Below are 24,680 nucleotides of genomic sequence, written 5' to 3' on the forward strand. Positions count from 1 at the left end.
GTGGCTCCTACGGCATATGGAGGTTCCCAGGCTAGGGGTCAAATCGGAGCTGTAGCTGCCAGCCTACACCAGAGCCACAGCAACGCGGGATCCGAGCCACGTCTGCGACCTACACCACAGCTCATGGCAACGCTGGATCCTTAACCCACTGAGCAAGGCCAGGGATCGAACCTGCAACCTCATGGTTCCTAGTCGGATTCGTTAACCACTGAGCCACGACGCGAACTCCAAGAGACCTGCTTTTCTTAAAGATGAACCTCATAGGAGCCCATATTTACCTTGAATAAGGGTGTGCATTTATAACTTTCTCAATGATGTTATTCTACTGAATCGTCTAGGTATTTGTGATAAGATTTCATTTTATAATGTGCATATTTTCATTTAAAGAGGCAGCTGGGGTGGCTAGCTGGTCATGGTTTGCCCGAGACCTTACTGCATTTAAAACTGAAAGTCCAGCATCCCAGGAACCCGCTCAGTGCCAGGCGCATGGAGACAGTTAGTCATCCTAGAGGAGGTTGTGGTGAAAGCTGTACTTTGGAGTCGGACAGCTGTACTGACTAGTTGGATCACTCTGGGCAAGTTGCTTAACTTCTCTAAACGTTCCTTTTGAGTAAAGTGGAGAAAATAATGCTTACTTCCCAGATCTTGTATAGATTCCGCAAGACAGTGCTTTTAAAAAACACTCAGCATAGTGCCAGGCACATAGTAGATTGCAATACATGTTGTCTTCCAAAAATACAGTGTATCTATCATCTTCACTTTTTCATTTTAGCATTTTTAAAAAGCACACCCTCAAAGGAAGTAAGTGGGAGATTGAGCCGCTGCAAAGCCTTCAGCACTTTCTGCTTTAACCTCCTGTGGCCCGCCTCCTTGGCTGAGCTGTGTGATCGGAAGTAGGCTCCAGATTCGCTCTTGATTGTGTCCAGACCCAACAGCTCAACAGTTGCCTGGCAGCCTAGGCTAACCAGGAATGCCTGTGGGGGAGAGAGACAGCCCCGGCTTCTCACTCTTGGTGTCAGACTCAGGTCCCCTGCGAGCCAGCCTTTGTCTCGGGCTCCCAGTTTCAGAAAGCTGTTTGAAAGCACCAGCGTTTCGTGGCCAGCAGGGGTGTATCCAAGTCCTGACTCGGGGCCTGGCAGAGCAGGGCTGAAGACCATGCCGCTTCCACATGAGAGAGGATCATGCAGCCTTAGACAGGAAGGGAGGGAGTAGGACAGAGGAAACACTTCTCAGAGCTTGCTTTCCAAAACTTCCATCAAAAACACGCGCTTTAAAAGGAATTCCCGCCTGCCTCTTGTCACAGGGCTGCACGGGAGTAACATCTCTCTTATGAAAGGAAAAAAAGAAACATCTTTGGAAACTGTAAACATCATGTTATTTCTCCCAGGATGATTTTGAGGCCTTGAGAATAAGACAGCAGGCTTTTAAGGCTCACCTTCTTTGAATGTAGGGCTGAGCCTAAACAGATGTCGGCTTTGTTCCTTGGGCCAAAAACCTCGGAGTCATCCTGCACGCTTCTCTTCTCACACTTACCGGGCTGGGCTTCTCCCCATCTCCGCTGCTACCACCAGGCCAAGCCGCCATCCTCTTTTGCCTGAACCCCTGGATATGGTCTCCCCACTCCGGTCCTCACCCTGCCACGCTTTGTCCTCATGTCCTCAGCCGAAGATGTCTTCGTAAGACGGAAGTCAGATTATGCCCCTGCCCTGCTCCCAATCTTGCAGCGGGTTCCCGTTTCGCTCTGAGTCGAAGCCAAAGTCTTTGCAGTGACCGACACGCGGTCTCTGCACCTCGTCCCGTGACCTCTCCATCCTCGCCTCCTATGACTCCCCTCTGCCGCGCCTGACCCCAGCCACACCAGCTCCTTGGTCCTTGAACCACCAGGCACAGCATGGCATTGGCGCCTGGCTCGAGCTGCTCCTCTCCAGGGCCTCCGCCTCTGCACAGCTCCTTCCTTCACCTCCTTTGGGGTTTTGCTCACCTCTCACCTTCTGGAGAGGCCGACACTGATCACCCCGGTCCGGCTGTACCCACTCTTCTGCCACACTCTTAATCCCCCTCCCTGACGTTTCCACCTTCCCATAACGCTTGCCACCAACATAGTATATAATTTATTTATTGTGTTTGAGTCTTTGCTTTCGTCTCAGAGAAGACCATGTCAAATGTTTATCAAGGTGCAGGGGGAAGGGAGCAGGCAGATTGGAGATCGAATTCCACCTCTACCGTTCATTCCCTCTTCGATTTGTGAGTTACCCTCTCAGAGGCTCTGTTTCCTTATCTACAAAATAATAATAATTAACTTATTCAGCAAGTATTATTCAGTAAGCACCAGGACTGTGAAAGGCATTGTGGACGGAGAGGTGAACATGAAAGGCACTGACCTTGTTATACAGCTGTGAAAAGAATTAAATTGCAAAAATGTGCGTCATATGCCTGATACACTGGCATATATTTGTTGCTCATTCGATATGGTTCCCTTTTTGAAGAACTTGAATATGCTTTTCATTTTCTTCCCCTTTTAGTCCATACTGTTTTCATTTGCTGAGAAGCGCAAACTAGATGAATCCACACACATTCACACACACATGTTGTTAAGTCATAGCAGGGTTTTTAGGAAAGGGGCTGCATGAGCTCTGGGAGGGTCAAAGAGCCTCCTAAAACTATACACAAATCATGATATATACATTTTATTTAAATAGGTAGAAACAGAGTCTGTAACTTTTTTTTTTTTTTTTGTCTTTTTGCTATTTCGTGGGCCGCTCTCGTGGCATATGGAGGTTTCCAGGCCAGGGGTTGAATCGGAGCTATAGCTGCCAGCCTATGCCAGAGCCACAGCAACGCAGGTTCCGAGCCACGTCTGCGACCTACACCACAGCTCACAGCAACGCCGGATCGTTAACCCACTGAGCAAGGGCAGGGATCGAACCCGCAACCTCATGGTTCCTAGTCGGATTCGTTAACCACTGCGCCACGACGGGAACTCCAGAGTCTGTAACTTTTATCAGAATCTCAAAGGTTGCCTTTGATCCATAAAAATTTAAAACCTTTCCAGCACCCATGATGGGTCTGCCTTTCTGGGCTTCTCTAAACAAAGATTTGTAATGGAATCGCCAAGCTGATGATTAATTCCAGGATGGAAGATGGCTTTTTGTCTGGTATTGCTACTAAGCCCCCAGGTTCCTGGGTGGTGAGAGGAAAGCCTGGCTATGTCAAGGTCATTGCCCTTAGAATCCCTGGTACTACTGGAATTTAGAGGCTTGCTCCCACACAGATGAAACCACCCCCGAGATGGCTGGGGTGACAGTGCAGGAAGTGTAAGCATAGGTGTTATGAATGCTTCATTAATCTAGATTGAGTACAGATCACAGAGGGTAGAGCTTCTCCGGCCCTCAGCAGAATTCTGGGCTCTGATTTTGGAGGTCTGAGAAAAGGATTGTCCCAAAGGGAGTTAAATGCAGAGGTGTCATTACTTTATTATGACTGGTATTTATTTTATTAACAGCCAGGCTGCTGCTTACTTAGCCTCATGCATTATTTTTTTCCGCTCTGCAGCATTTAATCCCAGTTTTCATCATTCTGTCTTCATTTACATGTATCATCCTAGGAATACGTTTTCTTTGGATTTCTTGCTTCTTGCAAGAGAAAAATTAGATGAAAGGAATGAGAGGCATTTAAAAGGCAAGAAAATGGTACCAAGAAACTACTTTGCCCTGCCTTAATAAAGCAAGCAAGTAAAATTTTTTTCCTGTGGTCTCCTCTCTGCCTGAAGAGGAGGAAAAATGCCACCAGGCAAAGCAAGAAAAAGGAGTAGGTGATGGAGGAGTTTCCTGGGTCTGTGATAGGCAGAGCTTTTTTTTTTTTTTTTTTTTTTTTTTTTTTTTTTTTGTCTTTTTGTCTTTTTGTCTTTTGTTGTTGTTGTTGCTATCTCTTGGGCCGCTTCCGCGGCATATGGAGGTTCCCAGGCTAGGGGTTGAATTGGAGCTGTAGCCACCAGCCTACGCCAGAGCCACAGCAACGCGGGATCTGAGCCGCGTCTGCAACCTACACCACAGCTCACGGCAACGCTGGATCGTTAACCCACTGAGCAAGGGCAGGGACCGAACCCTCGACCTCATGGTTCCTAGTCGGATTCGTTAACCACTGCGCCACGACGGGAACTCCGGCAGAGCTTTTTTAATGGGAGTCCCTAACTCTGCTTCCATTCCTCAGCATGCTTGCGTTGTCCTTTTTTGTCACTGGAAACCCTTAGGAAGAGAGATGCCTCCTTGTGAAACGTGGGTGGAACACGGCCCTTGAAGTCTGGGGTACCAGTATGGCCATCAGTGGCTTTCCGAGGCTGTAGGTCTATTGTAGACCCTGGAGTGATTGAAGCAGTTCCTATAGTGAGAATTTCAGGCTCCTCCCCACTGCCTCCAGCCTTATTGAGGTATAATTGACACATTAAAATTATATATATTTGAGGTGTGCAAAGTGATGTTTTGATGCATGTATACATGGTTACTTTTTTGTGTGTGGCAAGAACAGTTAAGATTTACTCCCTTAGCAGGCCAACTCATAAAAAAAAAGAGGGGAGAATAGTGGTTTCCAAGGGGAAGGGGAAAGAGGAAGATGGGGAGATGCTGGTCCAGGGGTACATAGTTTCAGCTATGCAGGCTAGCTTCTGCTGATCGAATGCACAGCATGCCGGCTCTGGTTAACCACACTGTATTGTGTTCCTGAGATGTGCTGAGAGTAGCCGTCTAGTGTTCTCACTGTAGGCTCCTTTTTATTTCAGCCCTGCCACTGTCTGCTAGACCTTGGGCTAGTAATCTCTTCTCTACTCTGCTCATTCTTGTTTGTACCGCTGCTTAACATGCCTTGAAGTGGTTGCTAACTGCAAAGTCCAGGTACCATCATCGGAAGGCCTTGGGTCAGAGTGCCAAGACACAGCGTTAGCCCGAAAACTTTTGTATAGACAAAAAACCCCCTGTGTCTGAGAGACCCCATAGTGGGGCAGGTCAGTGACAGCTTCCAGTTCCAATCCGGTTCTGACCTTTGCAGCGGAACCTTGGGCAAGTCAAGTGTCAGTGTGAGGCTTTCATGGGCTAACATGCTTGCAAAGGGGGTAGTACATATTTACATAGAATAGAGAATAGCCATTGTGGTTGTTATTATTATTATTACTGCTACTAATTGTACTACTACTGTTACTGTTACTACTCATGCTGGTAGCAAAATTTGTGTTTGCGCAAAGAAGGAGGGATTGGCTATGTCCTCTGGCTACCACCCAGGGTTAAACCTGCCCTTTCAGTAACAGTGCCGGCTCTGTCCACGTGGCCTTTTAGAGTTGTATTTTGACAACTGCTCAATTCCCCAGATAGCTGAAAAATGTCAGCCATGGGTCCCCATGCATTATTGATGTTGGCTCTTTTCTTCCAGCTGCATTGCACACTCCTGGTCTGCCGAGAACAGGAATGGTATTCTCTCTCTCCTGTGTCTCTTGGAGGCAGGCCAGAGTGGAATCCTGCTCCAAAATGCTACTTCCCTCCAAAGGTGAAAAGCGTGAGTCACATTTTCACATTTGGTCGTCCCTGCGGCTGATGTGCGCGCAGCCTCTCCTCCGTGCTGCTTCTCCCCCGCACATTTCACGGCTGATTAAAGGCGGGCCAGCGCGCCCCGCTCGGCCAGAGTGAGGTCAGAGCCGGTGGTGCGAAGAGGGATTTTCCTCGGCTTTGCCAATAACCGGCCACGTCATGGAGCCTCCGGGGCGCTATCCATTGTGGTGGTGAAAGCACTGGCGCCAGGGTTAGCAGCAGCCGGGGACAAAGGCGGCCTCCGAGCCGCCCGGGCTCCCGCGGACCCGCCGGACAAGAAAAGCGTGGTGGAGTGGTTGCAGATGCCACGCGGACCGGCTCAGCCAGCGGCACAAAAGGACGAGGAGCCAGGCTGCTGCCAGGATGCCCAGAACCATGTGTTCATGTGTACTTTGGGAGAGCAAACTCTGATAAGCTCTCGAATGGGATCACCTGCTTAATTGGTTTCAAACGATAGAGAAGGAAAAATTCCAATCATTACATTTTCACCAGTCTCCTTGCCTTGAAATATCCCACAGCTTTTTTAGGAGCGGTGTTTGTTCCTGCCTTTGTTTCTCCTCCCCTTTGTGTTTGTAGTGGTTTATGAAGCTGCAATGGTTAGTTGAGGCTTCCAGGGCTAGATAGTGACCATGGGAGGTAGGCTATTACTGCAATTCCAATCCAAATTTCTAATCAAATTGAATGGTGTAAGTCTCCCTGCCAGTATTCTGACATAAACACATTTTCATTTCGATGAGAATGTTGTTTCTCAAAGCCACAGTTATCAAACAAAGCTCCCGAGGTCACCGGTAGTAAAGGACCAGCCCTCTGTCAATAAATCTTTAACCAAGTTGGACTCTGCTATGGGAGATGGAGAGGTTTTGAAAAGGTCATGTGTTAAAATTTTCTCTCTGACCAGCTGGCTCCAGCACATGGTTAGAGACAGTTAAGCCTGGTAATAAATAGGAAAAGTGGTCCCCAGTGGTACCAAGGCAATGGTAGCATCTTTAGGAAATGCTTGGAATTGATTTGGTAGAAATGGTTGGTTTCTGATGGTTTGCATCCTGTGCTGTAGAGTGGGAGTACCTATGTGGGGAATTGTTGCTCTGATCATTAATATTCCAGCTTCTGCAGCAGTGGAAACATTTCTGCACAGGATGCAGAGGGCACTTCTGCTGCATTGTTGTATGGATGGGTGAGGTGGGGATTGATTTTTCACACATGCTCTTTGTGCTTAGGTGGGGGAAGGGAAGTATTAAATGAACTCTTTCTTATTTAGAAACTGATTCAGAAGGCTCTGGTTGGTTGGCCCTAGTGAAAGCAGAATGGCCTCTAACAGGATCTTAAGTGACTAGACTGGAGCTATTTTCAAGGACTCAGCACTCTTTCACCACTTTAGTTAAAATTCTCAAGTGCTTCCTAAATCCCACGGAGGAGAGTAATTTGTATTTTGTCATTTATATTAGCCTAGGCTTGGGGAAAGTCATCAAACTATGTGTGTGAGGGTCCCCCTGATTCCTTGGCAGGAGTGGAGGCAGCTCGCACTTTGCGAGTCTTTTGCTCATTCGCTATGCATACTAATCACTTTTAAATGGGGTCTATAAGTTTCCATTCCTCTCCATAAATCAAGTTCCCTAGGAGTCTGTTTCTATCTCGGAAGCAGAAATATAAGCGTACATCATCTTCCGACGGGTCTGACAGTGTGTGCGTGTGAAGGATTATGGGCCAAATCAAGGTGCCTTCAGGGTCTTTTTTATTAGCGTGAATCTGTCAAATGTGTGTGGGTGGAAGGCATTCATGGAGACATTGTTCTTTTGTTCTCCTGGGTTTTAAAAATCCTTTCACTTCTGAGAATCACAGGGACTAGAATGGACTATTTAATTGTCCCCAAGGACAATTTTGAAAATACTGTCAGGAGTAGTTAATATCCCCTATTCCCCTGGTGTGCTGAATCACACAGAAAGTAGCATTTCAATTCTCTGGAGGTGCAGCTGCCAGATAACTGAACGTTAACATTTTATGCAGCAAGAAGTAATCTGGGCCGGGCCTCGTTGCCTTCCCCTGGATGACCCCACATTGGCTTCGGGTCTGGTCGAAGGTTCATTTGGTTCCATGTCTCAGGTTTGCTCTTTGAATATAGTTTACATGGCAGGAATCATCTTGGGCCGGTAAATGAAATCCATTTTACAGTCCTTTTCTGAGAAGGCCATTTGGTCTTTGGTCACCTGATCTGTTATGCACTCGAGGTGCATTCATGATCTCTGCCCTCTAGGAGAGCAGTCTAGGGAATCCTGCGGTAATCCTAGCAACAGGGAAATCAGCTCACCACCACTGATGAATTCGTTCAGGTTTGTTGCCTTGGATTTGGGATGCTGGAGCTCATGGGTCTACTCAGTTCAGGTCACTTCTTGAAATCATTTAGCATTTTTGATTAAGCCAGGGGACATTCTTGCTCCTTTCCAACCATGCTTCACATAGCAACCAGAGGGCTCTTTTTCAAACATACATCTCTTGGAATCCCTAATGATTTCCCATCGTACTTCAAGTGAAAGTGGGCCCTTAAATCTGCCCTCAGGGTTTTGCTTCGGTCCCACCCACCTGCCTCCTCCACCTAGTCCCAGGCCCTTCTTCCTTTTGCCGTATCCCTCCCATCACAGCTTGACTCCTTCCAACACCCTATCAAGCTTGACCCTATCAAGCTTCTTCCTGCCTTCAAATCTTTATGCATGTTCTTCCCTCTTGTCAGAAATGTTTTTCTCCTACTTAGTACCTAGATGACTCCTTTTCTTCCTACAGGTCTCGGCTCACATGACACCTGCTCATGGAGGCCATCCCTGACCACCTACGTGGATTAAACATGGCTGTAAAATCTGGGTCACTTCCACCCCTCCCCTCTGCCTTGGGAGGTGGAATGTATTTCTCCTGCCCTTGAATCAGAGCTCAGCGCTGTGGTTGCCTTAGCCAACCAAATGCCGCGAGAGGGATGCTGTGCCCGTTCTGAGCTCTGCCTTTAAGACAAGGGGCAGCTTCTGTCTCCTCCCTCTTTAAACACTTGCACTTGCAATGTAGTTGCTATCTAAAGAACTCTCAGCGAGCCGTACAAAGGTATCACGTAGAAAGAGAGGGTGATGTTGAAGGATGCGGGTGGAGGCGGGGGAGATGCAGAGAGATCTATCCCTGCCAAGGCCCCAGCCATGCGAGTGAAACCATATCTAGCACCAGTTGCCATCTGACTGCAGCTGAATGAGAGACCCCAGACAAGCCCAGCAGAAGAACTGCATGGTCAACCCACAGAATCATGAGAGGTAGAAGATGGTTGCTTTTGTTCTGAGCCGCTAAATTTTAGAGAGTGGTTTGTTACGTAGCAATGGTTGGCTGATATGCCCATCCTACTTCTAAATAGGTCCCACCCCCATTGGTTTCTATACCCGAGAAAACAGTCTCTATTTTCTTTTCAGCACTTTTCACAATTTATGACGATGTATTTGTTGGTTTGTAATCTCTGTAGCATCTGTTACCCTAATTAGACTGGTGCTCCATGATGTAGGCACTGGAGTTTTTATTAACCCCTGCCCACGTACTATCTCAGAGTGCCTGGCACACAGTAAGCACTCAGAAAATGTTTGTTGAATGAATGAATGAATGCATGGTGAATGAATTGAGATGTTTCCAGCATTTATTGCTTTCCCCCGCCGATACAGAGACAGGAATCTGCACAGCTTCTCTGGTAGCAGTTCAAAAACAATTTTTGAAATTCTTTTTATCCTTCTTTATAAAATCATACTTGTTGGATCACCCTCTACTTTGCATCTACTATTCCTCTGCTCGGCAGATTTTAATGAATCCCTATCAGCAAGAGCATAAAAAGATGAAGCTTTCCTATGGTAGTTGAGACCCACCTCAGTCTGCAGAGCCAACTCTCGTCCTTGTCCCTTTCTTGGCTCTCTTATACCCATGGCTCCGGGTTCCTTGTTATTACCTGAGCCACCACACACCTTTCACTTCCCTGGAATCTCTCTTCCTCTTCTTATCTATGGAAAAGCCACTGAGCCAAACCCTTAGGTGGATGCTGGAGCCGTTCTTGAGACCTGGGGAGGGAAGCTCAGAGAAAAAGGTGCGCTGGGCTGGGGGTCTGGGAACATGGTCCCTGGTCTCAGGTTTGCCATCATCAACCGCTGGGCCTTGTGTAGTTGGCTAACCTGCCTGCGCTGCTCTTTTTCCTCAGTATAATTAGGAACTCGGATAAAGGGATCGCTTAGGTCCCTTTCAGCGCTGTTTTCCACATTCACATTTGCTTTACAGTGATAGACGAACAACCCGCTGATTTATGTGCATTTGGGTCAGAATTTGGCTGACTGTAGCATCAGCAGTTTTACATGAACAAAATCTTCAATTTCATTAGTACAGCCGAGTTAATTCTGCTGGGTTGGCAGTGTGTTCTGAGAGGCAGAGTGGCCACTGGGGCCAGGAGTCAGGAAAGCCTCATGCTGTCACATGTCCCAGCCACTAGCTGAGGGGTAGACCAGCTGGAGGGCAGCCGAGAAACCTCTCAGAGCTCATCCACTTCATTTCTAAACTGGGGATAAAAATAATGTGTGTTCACTCAAGGGTTGTCAGAGAAGCTAATGTTGGTAACATGGCAATGCTTTGATAGGAGTTCCTGTCATGGTGCAGTGGAAACGAATCCGACTAGGAACCAGGAGGTTGTGGGTTTGATCCTTGGCTTCACTCAGTGCATTAAGGATCTGGCGTTGCTGTGGCTGTGGCAGCTGTATCCAATTGAACCCCTAGCCTGGGAACCTCCATATGCCATGGGTTTGGCCCTAAAAACCAAAAAAAAAAAAAAAAAAAAAAAAAAAAAAAGTAATTGAAACACAATGTCTGCTATATCTGTTTATTAGGATAATTAAGTTTCCTTATATTTACCTTGAGTGCACTCCACCCCAGGGTTCCTGTACTGTTTTCCAGCTTCCTTCATGTGCTATTGGGTGGTTGAGATGGGGAGGAATTACTCTTTCATGAGAACCTTCAATGTGTAAGGCACCAGTCATATATTTTTAAAGTTCCTTACAGCAATCCTCTAAGGGAGGAGTTATATTAATCATGATTCTTTTAGTTGTCAGTGACAAAGATCTGATTCAAGCTAGTTTAAGTTAAAAAAAAAAACATGAGGGGGAGGGGATATTTATTTGGTTCATATAACTTAAAAGTCCTGTGGGTAGTCTGGCTTCAGGCATAGCAGGATCAAGGGGCTCAAAAGATCCTTTCACATTTTTTTCTTTGTCTTTTTTTAAATCTTTTTTTGTCTTTTCAGGGCCACACCTATGGCATATGGAGGTTCCCAGGCTAGGGGTCAAATTGGAGCTACAGCTGCCAGCCTACGCCAGAGCCACAGCAATGCCAGATCTGAGCTGTGTCTGCAACCTCCACCACAGCTCACGGCAACGCCAGATCCTTAACCCACTGAGCGAGGCCAGGCATCGAACCCACAACCTCATTGTTCCTAGTTGGATTCATTTCCGCTGCACCACGATGGGAACTCCTCTTTGTCTTTTTAATTCTTCTCTCTACTTTTCTCTGTGTTGGTGTCATTTTTCTGGTATATCTTCTCTACATGGTAAAAAGATAACCCCAGGGCCAAGATAATCTCAAGTCTTATAGCTTATTATCACAGAGAAAAGACATATAGACCTTCTCTCACTTTCCCAGAGGCCACATCAAATCTCCCATAAAGAAGTCGTGTTGGATCCGCTTTAGTTACATGTCACTCTTGGACCAATCACTTTGTTTAGAGATAGAAGGTGGGTGGCTCTGATTGGCCAACCTGGGCTATGTTTATTATAGTCAAACCTAGCCAGGGACCAGACTCCAGGTTTTCCTGCAGCTTTTTTTTTTTTTTTTTTTTTTTTTTTTTCCTGGTTAGTTCAGGCCAGGCTGTGGCTTTCAAATCAGGGTATATGAGACCTAGAAAAAAGATCCATAGGTCACTGAGTCCAACCCAACCATGGCCAGAGAAGAGAAAGTTCATATTCTAGTCCTGTGTGATTCAGTATTATTCCCAGTCCTTTCTTTTGCCTGTGTCACCTCCACTGGAAGGATTACATGAACTTCTCTTGTTAGAGCAACTGAAGGATCCTTCCAGAGAGGGGGCCAAACCCAGGCTGCAAACAGGTTACCTTAGACCACCCCTGAGCTGGGACTCCATCCTGTCTCCTCCCCATCTCATCCCTGGGCCACACTCTGGATAGTGAAGCTGTTGGCTACTCAGAGCCCATTTCATATCAGGCTGAAAATAGAGGTCATCCTGGCTTCATCAGTCCACTGTCTCTTTTTGTACCCCCCCCTTTTTTTTTCTGGTAGAGGTGGTTCCTGGGATCGGGTCTGCCCCAAATTAGGAAACCAAAAAGAGAAGATGAAAAGGGAAAAGCAGTGTGACTGTCACCGAAGAGGCCCCTCGCCAGAAAGAAAAGCCCATGGGAGAGAAAAGCCTCTGTTGACAGTGTGTTATGGGGGGTGGCTCACATCTGGTGTGGGCGGGAAGTGGGGGCTGCTGTCCCTGGTGGTGCCATTTCCGACGTCCTAAGTGCGTCTCCAGAATTTCCCAGTCAACAGACTCTATCTAGAAGACGCCATTGCCAAGTCATGAAAAATGTCTCAAGGGCACTGGCTTGCTTTGTGGAGGTCAAGCAAGCAATCATAGCTAGAAGATGGGTGCTCGGGGGGGCAATGCTGTGTGTTCCCGATTTTATCTTTTTTCTTTATTATTTGTGGTCTTTTTGGTGATAGCCATTCTGACATTCTGATATGTTGTTGTGGTTTTGATTTGCATTTCTCTGATGATTAGTGATGCTGAGTATCTTTTCATGTGTCTATTGGCTATCTGCACTTCTTTGGAAAAATGTCGATTCAGTTTTTCTGCCTTTTTTTTTTTTTAAATCAGGTTTTTTTTTTTGATGTTGAGTTAGTTGTATGAGCTGTTTATATATGTTGGATATTAATCTCTTTTTGGTCATATTTGGAAATATTTTCTTCCATTTATTAGATTGTCTTTCCATTTTGTCATTGGTTTCCTTTGCTGTGAAAAAGCTTTTAAGTTTAATTAGGCCCACTTGTTTATTTTTGCTTTTATTTTCTTTAGGAGATGGATCAAAAAGATATTTCTATGATTTATGTCAGAGTGTTCTGCCTATGTTTTCCTCTAGGAGTTTTATAGTAACTGGTCTTACATTTAGGTTTTTGATCCAATTTGAGTTTATTTTTGTATATGGTGTTAAACAATGTTCTAATTTCATTCTTTTACATGTAGCTGTCCACTTTTCCCAGCACCACTTATTGAAGAGACTATCTTTTCTCCATTGTGTACATTTGTCTCCTTTGTTGTAGATTAATTGACTGTAAGTAAGTGGGTTTATTTCTCGGCTCTCTGTCTTGTCCCACTGATCTGTGTCTGTTTTTGTGCCAGTATCGAACTGTTTTGGTAACTGTAGCTTTCTAATACTGAGTGTAGTCAAGGAGCATGATTCCTCCAGCTCTGTTCTTCTTTCTCAAGATTGTTTTGGTTATTCAGGGACTTCTATGTTTCCATACAAATTTTAGAATTATTTGTTCTAGTTCTGTGAAAAATGTCACTGGTATTTTGATAGAGATTGCATTGGATATCTAGATTGCCTTGGGTAGTATGGTCATTTTAACAGTATTGATTTTTCCAATCCAAGAATATGGTATGTCTTTCCATCTGTTTGTATCATCTTTAATTTCTTTCATCAGTGACTCATAGTTTTTCAAGTACAAGACTTTTCTTTGTTAGGTAGTTTTATTTGGGGCCCAATTTTAAATTGACAGTTAAATATATGTATATATGCGTGTATGTATTATATATGTGTTATATTATTTATGTATATATGCATGTCTCTATATATTTTGTAATGTTCCACCATATAAGATATCCTAAAAAGTCTTACTCAGAAAGCTGGGATAGGAAGTCACCATGGAAATTGACCCTCAAAGCAAGATTGTGAGTGGCTTTGCATTATCCTAGTTCTTTGGTTTATGGGTGGATTGGCATCTGTTTTTGTACTTGCTTCTGAGCAGAATGCCAGTAGAAATTGTGGCTTTTAAATGTTGCTACGACATATAAGCATACCCTGTCTGTGACAGATAAAGAGAGAACAAAATCTGGAGTCGTGGTGCAGTGGTTAACGAATCCGACTAGGAACCATGAGGTTGCGGGTTCGATCCCTGCCCTTGCTCAGTGGGTTAACGATCCAGCGTTGCCGTGAGCTGTGGTGTAGGTTGCAGACGCGGCTCGGATCCCATGTTGCTGTGGCTTTGGCGTAGGCCGGTGGCTACAGCTCCGATTCGACCCCTAGCCTGGGAACTTCCATATGCCGCGGGAGCGGCCCAAGAAATAGCAAAAAAGACCAAAAAAAAAAAAAAAAAAAAAAAAAAAAAAAAGAACAAAATCTGAGTGACACAATAACATGGTATCTAAAAGTAGTAATATTTTGTTGGCAGAGAGAAGACAAACTTTTCATAATATAGTTTAGAAAGAATGCTGGATGAGAAGCAAGGAATCCTGAGGTGTTTTATGGTACTTTGCCCTCAGTTTTCTCATCTGTGAGGTGGGCTCATTGGGCACTCAGAGATGGGATATGGAGAAAGCAGAGGATTCTGACCCTGAGAACTAAGTACTTTCCTTCCCCATTCAACCAGAATAGCCTTTTCTTTACTTTTAAAACTGAGGTATGTATTAGAATCCCTTATAAGATGTTAATTTGTAATAAAAATGTTCTGTTACTTAAGAAATTTAAAAATGACTGGAGTTCCCATCGTGGCTCAGCAGTTAACGAATTTGACTGGCATCCATGAGGATGCGGGTTTGATCCCTGGCCTTGCTCAGCGGCTTGGGGATCTGGAGTCGCTGTGAGCTGTGTTGTGGGTCGAAGATGCTGCTCGGATCTTGCGTTGCTGTGGCTGTGGCATAGGCCAGCAGCTGTAGCTCCAATTCAACCCCTAGCCTGGGAACCCTCATATGCCACGGGTATGGCTCTTTAAAAAAAAAAAAAAAAAAAAGTCTAAGCTTGATTATCCTTAAGGTCCCTCTAGCTCCAAAAATTACTGTGGCTCTAAAATAAAGAACAGTTATATCCTTATTAATGCTCTCATACTTGTTTACTTTTTAAAAGTTTTCTAAAATGAAACAGAATCATGTTTTATAAACTTTTAAAGACTATTTTTGTCCTCCCTCTCTCATTAGCTTACTTAAAGGAAGGCTATTCCTTTCCTTTTTCTTCCAAAATTTGCCTTTCTCTGACCTGATCAAACCCCCACTAACAGGAGGAAAAAGTCACAGGTATGGGGGAGGGCGGGAAGAGGAGCATCAGCCTTCCCATTCCCTTCCATCCTTTGGCCCCAGGCCAGTCTGTGGAATCCACGACATAAAGTATGTACGCAGCTCCCTTTTCAGCGTTTCCTTTCCCCAGGTCTCTCCAGATAACCTCATGGAATCATAAAGGTAGAACAGACATAAAAAACAAATTCTTGCCTAAATTATTTTCTTTAAAGATGTGGAAAATGGGACCCTGTGAGGGGGGCCCGTTTTGTGTGGGATAAGGTAATGACTCATGCATTACTCAAGCTCTAGTCTCTTCCAGTTCAGTTCCTTTTCTGCTAAGTCCAGATAACCTCCTTGTTTTTTCATTTTCTACTATAAAATGGAGATGATAATTATAGCATTTGCTTCACAACAGGGTTGCTAGTATTATGTGAGTGTAGAGCCCTTAGAACAATGCTGGACCATAGAAAATGTCAGATATATATTAGCTCTTGTTATCGTTACTATGCTTCCATATTCTGACATGAGGCTGCCCAAGGTACACGATCGAATGGAAACCCCATTTGGGGACCACACTCCTGTCTTGCATCTCTAAAATAAGTCGTTAAAATAATCTCTTAACATCCAATTCCTCCAGGTCACTGTTCCCGCTGGGTGACACTGGGTGGGTAAATTGGTTTCATTCAGATAAATGAATTTTATGTTAATATGTTGGCTTCTTAATGCTGTCTTTGCCTGGTAGTAATGCCTTAACTCAGTGGAAATGTGTGTGCTTCCAGAAAATCCTTAAGGGCTGACTTTAATGAGGTGACTTCAGATTGTGTGGTAGGTGGGTATTAAGTCCCTTTCAATCAAAAAGGGTCTGTCTTTGCACCTCGCATCATGTACCTTCTTTACAAGAATGAATGAGGGTAGCCTCGCCGTGCCATGCTCATCACTCTCACCCCTCATTTCTGGAAAGCAAGTGCCTACTACCAAATGGATGAGCATTTAGGATTTAAACACCATTTTAAAATTTCTTTATCAAGATCACATGAATGGAACTTTACTTGAGCAATGGAGAAAAACTAGTTCTCACTTTTAGGTTTATTTAATTTTGGGAAGCAGGCACATAGCTGATGGATAGAAAAAGAATGCTGGGAGTGTGACAGAAAGAATCGTTAACTGTCAGTGAGGGAAAATCCCAGGATAGGGCAAGCTGTGTCCTGAACCTTGGGAACTCTGAGTCTCAGGTTGGAAATGGCACCTGGGAAGTGGTGCTGGCCACGTTGAAGGGAGTTTGACCACCAGTTCTATGATGTTAAGGCTGCAATCACCTTGAGCCAGGATCTTACTGTCTTTGGTCTCTCTCTCTTAATCCGTCCTCTTAACTGCATACCTGGTCCCAGTCTGTTGACATTGTGAGTGACCTAGGGGGACACAGTCACTGAGTCGTAGCTTCGCGGAGCGGAAACTCTTATCCAGCATCAGCCCAGCATCGCCCTGCAGGGACCCTCGGAGGAGTCCATCATTCATCATCGGAAACTCCTACCTCCTTACTTTTGTTTATATCTCCGCCCTCCTCCCCCCCACCATTTTGGAGAGAGAGAGAAAGAGAAATGAAGACTCCCTTTAGCAAGAACATATCAGGACTTTGCTAAGCGTGATGTGTGGTTCCTTTAGTCCTTGTCAATTGCTTTAATTTTTCAAAATGGAAGCGGCCCTCCGGCGGGCGTGGACGTGAGCGCTGTGAATGAAAGCTCCTGGCACAAACTCCGCGGAACCTCGCCGCTGCTCGTGGCTCCACCAGCCCCCTGGGAGGAGACGGACCTCGGTTCCCCGGCATTTCCGCGCGTGGTGCCGTGCTCTTCCTTTTGTGCGGGCTTCGGGAGTCATCGGCACGCGGGGGCCGCCCTGGCGCGCGCGGGTCTCGGGGTGCGGGGCTGGAGCCCGGCGAGCGGGAGCCGGGCAGACGCCGGTGCCCGGCGCGCCTCTCCCTCCGCGCCCGCGGGGGCCAGACCAGACGCCGGCCCGGGCGCGCTCGAAGACGACTCTTCCTCTCAGTTGTCAGTTTTCTCGCTTGTCAGCAGAGCTGCTGGTAAGTGACAGAAAACAGAGAGGGGGGCGCGAAGGCAGCGTGGCGAGGGTGGGAGGGGCAGGGGGAGCCGCGGGGCGCCCGGGGCAGGGGACGCGGGCGGAACCGGGGTGCGCGGCCTCCGGGTGGGACCGCCCCGCCCGGCGCCGGCTCCCCTCGGCTCATCCCCCCTCTCCCCATCTCACTTTCTCCCTCCTCTCCCCTCCGTCCTCCTGTCTCCCCCCAAACCTGCAGCTGCCACACGGTTCGCTTCTGCGGTTTGTTTAAAAAAAAAAAAAAAAAAAAAAAAAAGAATCCGAATAGGTCCGAGGTGCTTTCTCCTAGAGCTGGAGCACAGTTTCTACCCCAGGCATTGGTCCGAGAGCCTGCCTGCTTCCCGCAGCTGCCTCCGGGGGGCACCTGGGCCCGGGGCCCCCGGCGCTCCGAGCCCCCTGGAAGCCGGCGTTGGTGGGGCGCAGAAGGGGGAGCGCACGCAGAAAGTGACAGGCAGGGGCGCCCGGCTGGGGCTGCGGGCTGGACCGGGCGAGCAGGCGGGAGGGGACAGCCCAGACTCTCTCGGCCTCACGCCCTGTGATAACCTGCAGCTATGGAATCGCCAACCAAGGAGATTGAAGAATTTGAGAGCAACTCTCTGAAATACCTGCAACCCGAACAGATCGAGAAAATCTGGCTTCGGCTCCGAGGGCTGTAAGTACATGTTTACTCCTCTTGCCCCATTTCCCTCTCTCATCAGTCGTTTACTACCCAGGCACCGTCACGAGGGCTCACTCCCATTCCTGCGTGGCCCTTTCCATCCAGCCCTGGAAGTTCCACAGCCACTTCTCTCTTAATTACAGTCACTGCTACCTTCCTTTCAACGGAGAGACTTGTCTTTCCGAGTGCTTTAGAATGCCTTGCTGTTTCCAAGTCCTTAGAGTTCTGTTACAGTAGCTCAGTATTCGTGGAGATGTTTCTGGCTATTTTTGTCAGAGAAGAAAAGTTTGGGGGATTCAGGTCACAGACTTTTAATCAAAGGAAGTTATTTTCTAGCAAAATAGCAGACACCTTGGCAGGCAGGTGGTCCAAGAACTTACTAACAGTTCAAATTCAACATGCATTCTGGCTGTTAAATTTTCCTCTTCTTCTCCCCAGCCTACTTCAACTTCTGATATTTTCTTAGGATTCTTTCTAGCAGGAAAATAGTTACTGGAAGGAAGGGCTATTTTTGGAGAAAGTAGGGGTCAGAACCAATATTGGAGTTTCCTAGCAATATTTGAGCAGCGAAATAGGGCCTTTGCTTCCAGTGCAGGGGGCAGAATTTTAGTGGGACCTAGGGACCAAGATCTCCAAATTTCATTCACTTCATGGAGTTCTGTTTGGGGGGTTCTGAGGAGAGGTGACCTGAAAATACGTGGCATTTTCCATGAAAAGATTTCCTAAACAATGAGCTGCTGGTTATCCCAGTCAGGAAGCTGTAGTGAGAGCTGAATGGCTGCAGCTTGCTTCTCAATTGACCAGGCAGGTCCCAAAGATACCTTCCGTAACTACCAGCTACTCATTTCTGCAGGTATTTGACATCAGTGGCATCAGAGATCTAGAGCAGATAAAAAATAGTTTTTCTCCAAGTATATTCTCCAGACATTCTGTTCCTACCAAGGACAGTGATGGGAAAACCAGCTACTTCTCAGGTTGTTTTGCTACAATGATGGTTTTTGAAAACACACACGCACGTGCGTGGGCCTCTACCCCCGCCCCTCCCCACATGAAACAAATCAAAAAGGCACTGATCTAAGTTGTCTTCATCTTAGATGGGACCACACTGCAACCAGGATATTCAAAGTTTCTAAAGAGAAGCAATAAGGTAGGTAGTATGGGTTTCTTGAGAGGGATCTCTATTTAAAGTGCATTTTATAAAGAGCCCTTTCATCAGTAATTCAGGTGAGTTTCATTGCCATTGATCTAAATGGGAAACCTTGCCAAATAACATGATTTTTGTATTGTCTGGTTGCTGCAAGCAGAGGCTGTAAACTTACTTGGAAATCTTGGCATTCTGGCTGGCAGGCTCTTTCCACAGTCAAGAGATGCACGTAGCCCAGCATCTCTTTCAAAGAGGTGTTTACAGTAAGCTCATGTTACATGTAGTGAACGTTCCATCTGATCCTGTTGTGGTGCACACAGAAAGTTTGCTGCATCCACAGGAGCTGGGTCTGAGGTATTCAGTGTCCAAGTGCTGTCAGGCTGGCCTCCTTGCCGTTCTGGCTGGAGGGACTCCTGTGCACACACTGAGGAACTGCTTCTCTCAGGCTGCTTTACAATTTAAACCAACTCCACAGAGCAGCTTGGGCTGGAGAAGGGTGTTTGGGCAAATCAGCCAGGCTGAGGGGGGAAACTTGTGTGGAAAAAGCATTTAGAGGACACAAAGCACTGTCTTGTAGCTTCCTCTGTTTCATCTGTTAGTCTCCTCTTCCCAAATTGCTGGGGTGTGATGTATCTGCATTTTTGTTTTCAAGTCTCTCCTGTTTACCCATCACCCCTGTACCTCTGAATATAAAGGTGTGGGGTGATTCTTTTTCAAATGGGTGTTTGGATCCCTCTCTTTTTACCCTTCCTTCTGAAACATTCTGCCCAACAGCAATCTCAGGAGATCTGTAGCTTTACTTGCTAATTTGAAAAGGACATGTTACTATTGTTACGACTTTTTTTTTTTTTTTTAAACTGCTGTCATGGTTCTTACCCCCTCACCCCATTAAGGAAAAAAAAAACAAAACAAAACAAACAAACAAACAAGCAAAAAAACAGTAGTGCTATAATAAGTTGCTAAAGACTCCAGAAACCAAAGCACATGCTTTTTTATACAACTTGGACTAACACTTTCAGTCAACAAGATAAACAGGAGATGCAAGGGTGTGTGTCTTTTTGTCCACACGGTGGATTAACAGTAAGAGAAAGGAAGCTGCTCTTCCAACATTTTAGATTCAAACCACAGTTGGATTTTCATATCAATTTATGACTCTGCCACTGTATAGAAAGGGCTTTAGAGGTGACCACAGATGGTCAGGAATTTGGTTCAGCTTGTTTGGGAGCCATCTCAGTTAGGACTTGATCATCTCATGCCTGGACTGTTCAATGGTATCTGTTCCCTTCTTGTCAGTATCTCTTCCATTTAATCTGTCCTTGAAATTTTCATCTCTAGTAGAATGTAAGTACCTTAGGGCAGCCACTTTGTGTATCCTGCTCACTACTGTACCTCCAGTGCCTAGAACAGGGGTTGGCACATTGTAGGTGCTCAATCAGTAGGTGCTGAAGGACGCATAAAGACCCACATGGGAACTTTTCAGTGTTGGAAATGAACATAAATGTATATTTGGGTCAGCTTAGAGGCCATGTGACCTCTCAACCCAATCTTCCCGTGAACTAAATGAGTTCATGGAATTCATTTAGTTCATTACCCAGGTTGGGCACAGGTGAAAACTGGGCAAGACGTGGCAGAGCCACAACCCAGGGCTGAATCCCACTCTTGTGTTTACTCAGGTTCTCTCTTTTCCTCCTCTTATCTCTCCGCTTCTCTGTTCTGGCCAGGCGTGGTCTTACCAGCAGCAAGAGGATTGTTGCCAAGAATCTAGTGTAGAGAATACAGGGGATGACCCTCTATACCCCAAACATCTGCTTCCCATGCTTTGCTTTTTTCTCTAGCCTGTTTCACTATCATAACACCATAGACCTTATTTATTATGTTCGTTGTCTGATTCTCCACCTAAATATCAGCTCCATGAGGACAGTTTTTTTGGTCTGTTTTGGTTACTGGAATATCCCCCATGCCTACAGTTCTACCCGATGTATAGGAAATTTTCAATAAGTGTTTGAAACCTAGGGCTGTTTCACGTATTACTCTGCGAAAGAACGAGGAAGAACTCTTAATCTAGCCTTGTAGCATCATCCACATACTCATGGGCATTGAGTATTGGAAATGCGAATGGCACACACTATCGACCACAGCTGAGGTTGCAGAACCCTGCGAGTCTGGGTGTTCATTGTGATGGTGGCTCCCATTTCCCTTGAAGGAGATGCTGCCCTCCAACGTGTGGAGCCACCTGTGAGTCAAGGGCATGGTTTCCTTAGCCTCCCTTTGCAGCCCTGCCGCCCTTTCCTACCCACGTGCCCATTTCTCTAAACTGAAGAGAGCACATATGCTACACCTGAGCCTTCTTAATTATGTCTACCTGGGGATGCTGTCCTCTTATGTTTTTGAGAAGAGCCTCTTTTTTTTTTTTTCCCTATCATTTCCTTAGCTGTCCTCAAGTGCTGTTGTCCTTACTCTTCCTCTGTAGGAGTGGGTGGAATTGTTAGGAGCCCCTCCCAACGGCAGTTTTGTTCGAGAATCTTCTGATTAGGGAAAATACGATGACGGCCACTTGCTTCCTCTGATGATGAGGGGGAACCTCACGGCTGTATGGGTTTGAGTCATGACTTGGACCTTGGGTCCTGACCAAGAGTTTTTTCTGTTATAGAATCACAAAAGGGCGCTTCTGTATACTTTTTTGGAAAATTGAGAGGAAGAGAACAGGGTTCACTGACTCCTTGGCATTAATTGTCACAATTGTACTTAAGCTATTATGTATTTATTTTGCCCAACTATGAGGTAGTCAGTATGATAAATTTTATGCTTATACAACACTCTATGAAGATGATTTTTTTGGCATGATCTAAAATAGTATTATGAATATAAACAGAGGTATGGTTTGTTATGTTTATTGTTTGTTTCCTCTAACTAAAATATAAGTTCCATGAGAACATAGATTTTTTTTTTTTTTGGGTCTGTTTTGGTTACTGGAGTATCCCCAGATATATGGTTACTAGGGTAACAGACTGGACTATTGTTTCTGTCTATTCAGCAAGTTTCCCATCCCCCCATTATAGACTAGACCCTCCCTCTGCTCCCACCCTACCCCACCAAGGGCTCAAGATTAAGTATTGGCCAGTCATAGGTTTTCATCTTCCTGGCAACAGTGGTCAGTCTCAAGTGTGGCCCAGAAGAACCCAAGCAGAAGCAGTGGGGTCTGTCACTGAGATTGCTCTGTCGGCCGGTGGGAAAGAGCTGCTTTGCTTTTCTTCTGGGTTTTCCTGGTAGTTGCTGTTGGTTCCATTTCTCACTTCATGGAGAAGAGTTTCAGTGATTGGAGGTGGTCAACACTTAGAATCAGAGGGGAGAGGAGGGAGAGGAAATCCCTGGCTCTGCCCCCCAGGTGGCCGTTCCTGCAGTTCTTTCTGATTCTTTTGCTGCCCCAGCTGCATGAGTCCGTCGGGCTCTGTTTCTGCTTGAGCTGCTTTGAGTTTGGTGTCTCTGAGGGTCTTCACTAATATGGCACTGAAGTACAGAGAAGTTAAATGACTTTTTGAAACTATACAGCAGAAGTGCGGTGGGGCGGAATCCAGAGGCAAAGATGCTTGGCTCTTCTAAGGATATTTCTTATTTAGTTAAGCCCTCTCACTCTATTTTCTGTCTGCTCATCTGAAATTTTTGCTAGTGTCATCAGTGTTCAGGCAACAGGAGTTGATTCTGTTAACACTCACTGAGTGTCTGTTACGTGCTGGCACTTCGGTGAACTCTGGGTGTGCAAAAGTAGATAAGGTACCAGCCCTTCAACAATTCCCAGGCTATAGCTAAAGAGATGAACACCCGGGAGTGTTGACTCTAGTACAGAGGGTGGCTGGGGAGCAGCCTCTGCCTGGGAGGGCCCGAGAAGCAGTGAGCAGTGAGCTGCAGACTTCATCTGAGCAGAGTCCTTAGATTCACAAGGAAGAAACTTATACACAGATTTCTTTCATTCGTGTCAGCCTTTTGCAAAGATGTGAGGAAAACAAGGAGTCATCCAATCAGCCCAGAATACATCAGCTTGGAATTCTGAGCTGTTTTTATGGGCAGCTGGAAAGGCTGTGTCTGTTTACCAGGAATATAACCCGAGTCCTGGTGCCTTTCCCTGTGCTCGCCTCTTACTAGTAATCCCGAAGGAGAGTGTACACTCGGTCGTGATGGTCGTTCATATGGAGCCATTGGACAGAAATCTCCCAGGTCACTCCCCACACTGGTCCTGGATCCATTGGTCCTTTCCTTAGAAGGTACCTACGTGATGATAGCCTTTTGCAGCTCGTAGTGCAATATTGATGGATAGAGAAAGCTAGTGCGTGGAGGTACCAGAGTGTGTCACGTACAGAGGCGTGGAAGATGTTGGCACATCGAGGAAGAGTGAGAGATCAAGTTGGAAAGGAAGGCATGGGCCAGGTAGTGAGACATGGAATTTTAAAAAATTTACCTTTTGTTTTATTCAGAACGATACGTGCTTACAGTGGAGGGTGGCAGGTATTTGAACACATTTTACTGTATAATACACCCCCCCACCCCCACCACAAATGTGTTCCATACACTCATCATTTATCTTTCAGGGAATCTTTTATTCTTTTGTTTTTTCTTTTTTTTTTTTTGAATACATGTAATTTTAAAGAGTTTACAGTTTATCCCTTAACTTCTAAGGAATTGTTAAGACTTTCAAAGAGAGTCACAAAATGAGATTTGAATTTTAGGCTGGCTATTCTGGAAGAGGCATGGAAGGTAGATTGGAGATGAGACTTGGGGTCTGGAGAAGATCCTTCAACTGTGGTGATGCCATTGAGGAGGAAGGAGTCAGAGGCACGTTTGACATTAGGCTGGAGCAGAGAGAGAGAGAAAGAGAGAGAGAGAGAAGTTGTCTCCCAAATACCTTTTGTCTCCAATGTCTTAATGAGTTGGTACCTTGTTCCAGATCAAGAGAGGAGAGCAGGCTCGGATACAGCCGCATGGGAACTGGGTTTAGACGTGCGGAACTGGAGCAGCCCCTGGAAGGTCCAGGTAGTTGTCGATGAGCAGCCTGCAACTACGGAGAGACCTTAGGCCTGGAGCCTGGGGTCTGAGAGTCATGGCTCTGAGTTGAAGCCTTAGAACAGATGACCCAGGGAAGGGGGCTGAGTCACTAATAAAGCAATTTGAAAAAAATGGTTAAAAAATTATTATTCCTCCCGGAGTTCCTGTCGTGGCTCAGTGGTTAATGAATCCGACTAGGAACCAGAGGTTGCGGGTTTGATCCCTGGCCTTGCTCAGTGGGTTAAGGATCCGGCATTGCCATGAGCGGTGATGTAGGTTGCAGACATGGCTTGGATCCCGCATTGCTGTGGCTCTGGTGCAAGCCAGCAGCTACAGCTCCAATTCGACCCCTAGCCTGGGAACCTCCATATGTTGCGGAAGCGGCCCAAGAAATGGCAAAAAAAAGAAAAAAATTATTATTCCTCCCAACCCAGATTGCATATTTTACTGTATTAATTGGTCCTCCACTTTCCTATTTAATTGCAAATGTCAGGTGGTTCAGCATATTTTTATTAGGCTCCTGTTTTATACCACATACTAGGAGCTTCAGAAGAGTTATGACAATATCAGAAGAAAAGCCTGTTTTCAGGAAACTCAGAGTCTGGTTAGGGAGACGAGATAATTCCTTTTTTTTTTTTTTTTTGCTTTTTAGGGCTGCTCCCATGCCATATGGAGGTTCCCAGGCTAGGGGTTGAATCAGAGCTACAGCTGTTGGCCTCCGAGAGGGCCACAGCAATGTGGGATCTGAGCTGCACCTGAGACCTACACCACAGTTCACAGCAAAGCCGGATCCTTAACCCACTCAGCGAGGCCAGGGATCAAACCCGCAACCTCATGGTTCCTAAT

At 46.0% G+C, this 24,680-nt stretch overlaps 1 protein-coding gene across 9 annotated transcripts in view; it reads left to right on the forward strand.

Moving 5' to 3' along the window:
- PDE1C (phosphodiesterase 1C) overlaps positions 1 to 24,680 on the forward strand; it is a 592,240-nt gene that overhangs the window by 266,077 nt on the left and 301,483 nt on the right. For 2 of the 9 annotated variants that reach the window (XM_021079211.1, XM_021079212.1), the window contains exons 1-2: positions 16,123 to 16,963; positions 17,545 to 17,647. The exons of 4 other annotated variants lie outside the window; for them this stretch is intronic. In XM_021079211.1, the coding sequence (XP_020934870.1) occupies positions 17,547 to 17,647 (101 nt within the window). In that variant the 5' untranslated portion in view covers positions 16,123 to 16,963; positions 17,545 to 17,546. Of the gene's footprint in view, positions 1 to 16,122; positions 16,964 to 17,010; positions 17,648 to 24,680 lie in introns of those variants that run through there. 3 more of the 9 variants (XM_021079213.1, XM_021079214.1, XM_021079210.1) reach the window with 2 other exon arrangements.

Source organism: Sus scrofa, chromosome 18, assembly GCF_000003025.6.
Source record: "Sus scrofa isolate TJ Tabasco breed Duroc chromosome 18, Sscrofa11.1, whole genome shotgun sequence".
Classification (NCBI taxonomy): domain Eukaryota; kingdom Metazoa; phylum Chordata; class Mammalia; order Artiodactyla; family Suidae; genus Sus; species Sus scrofa.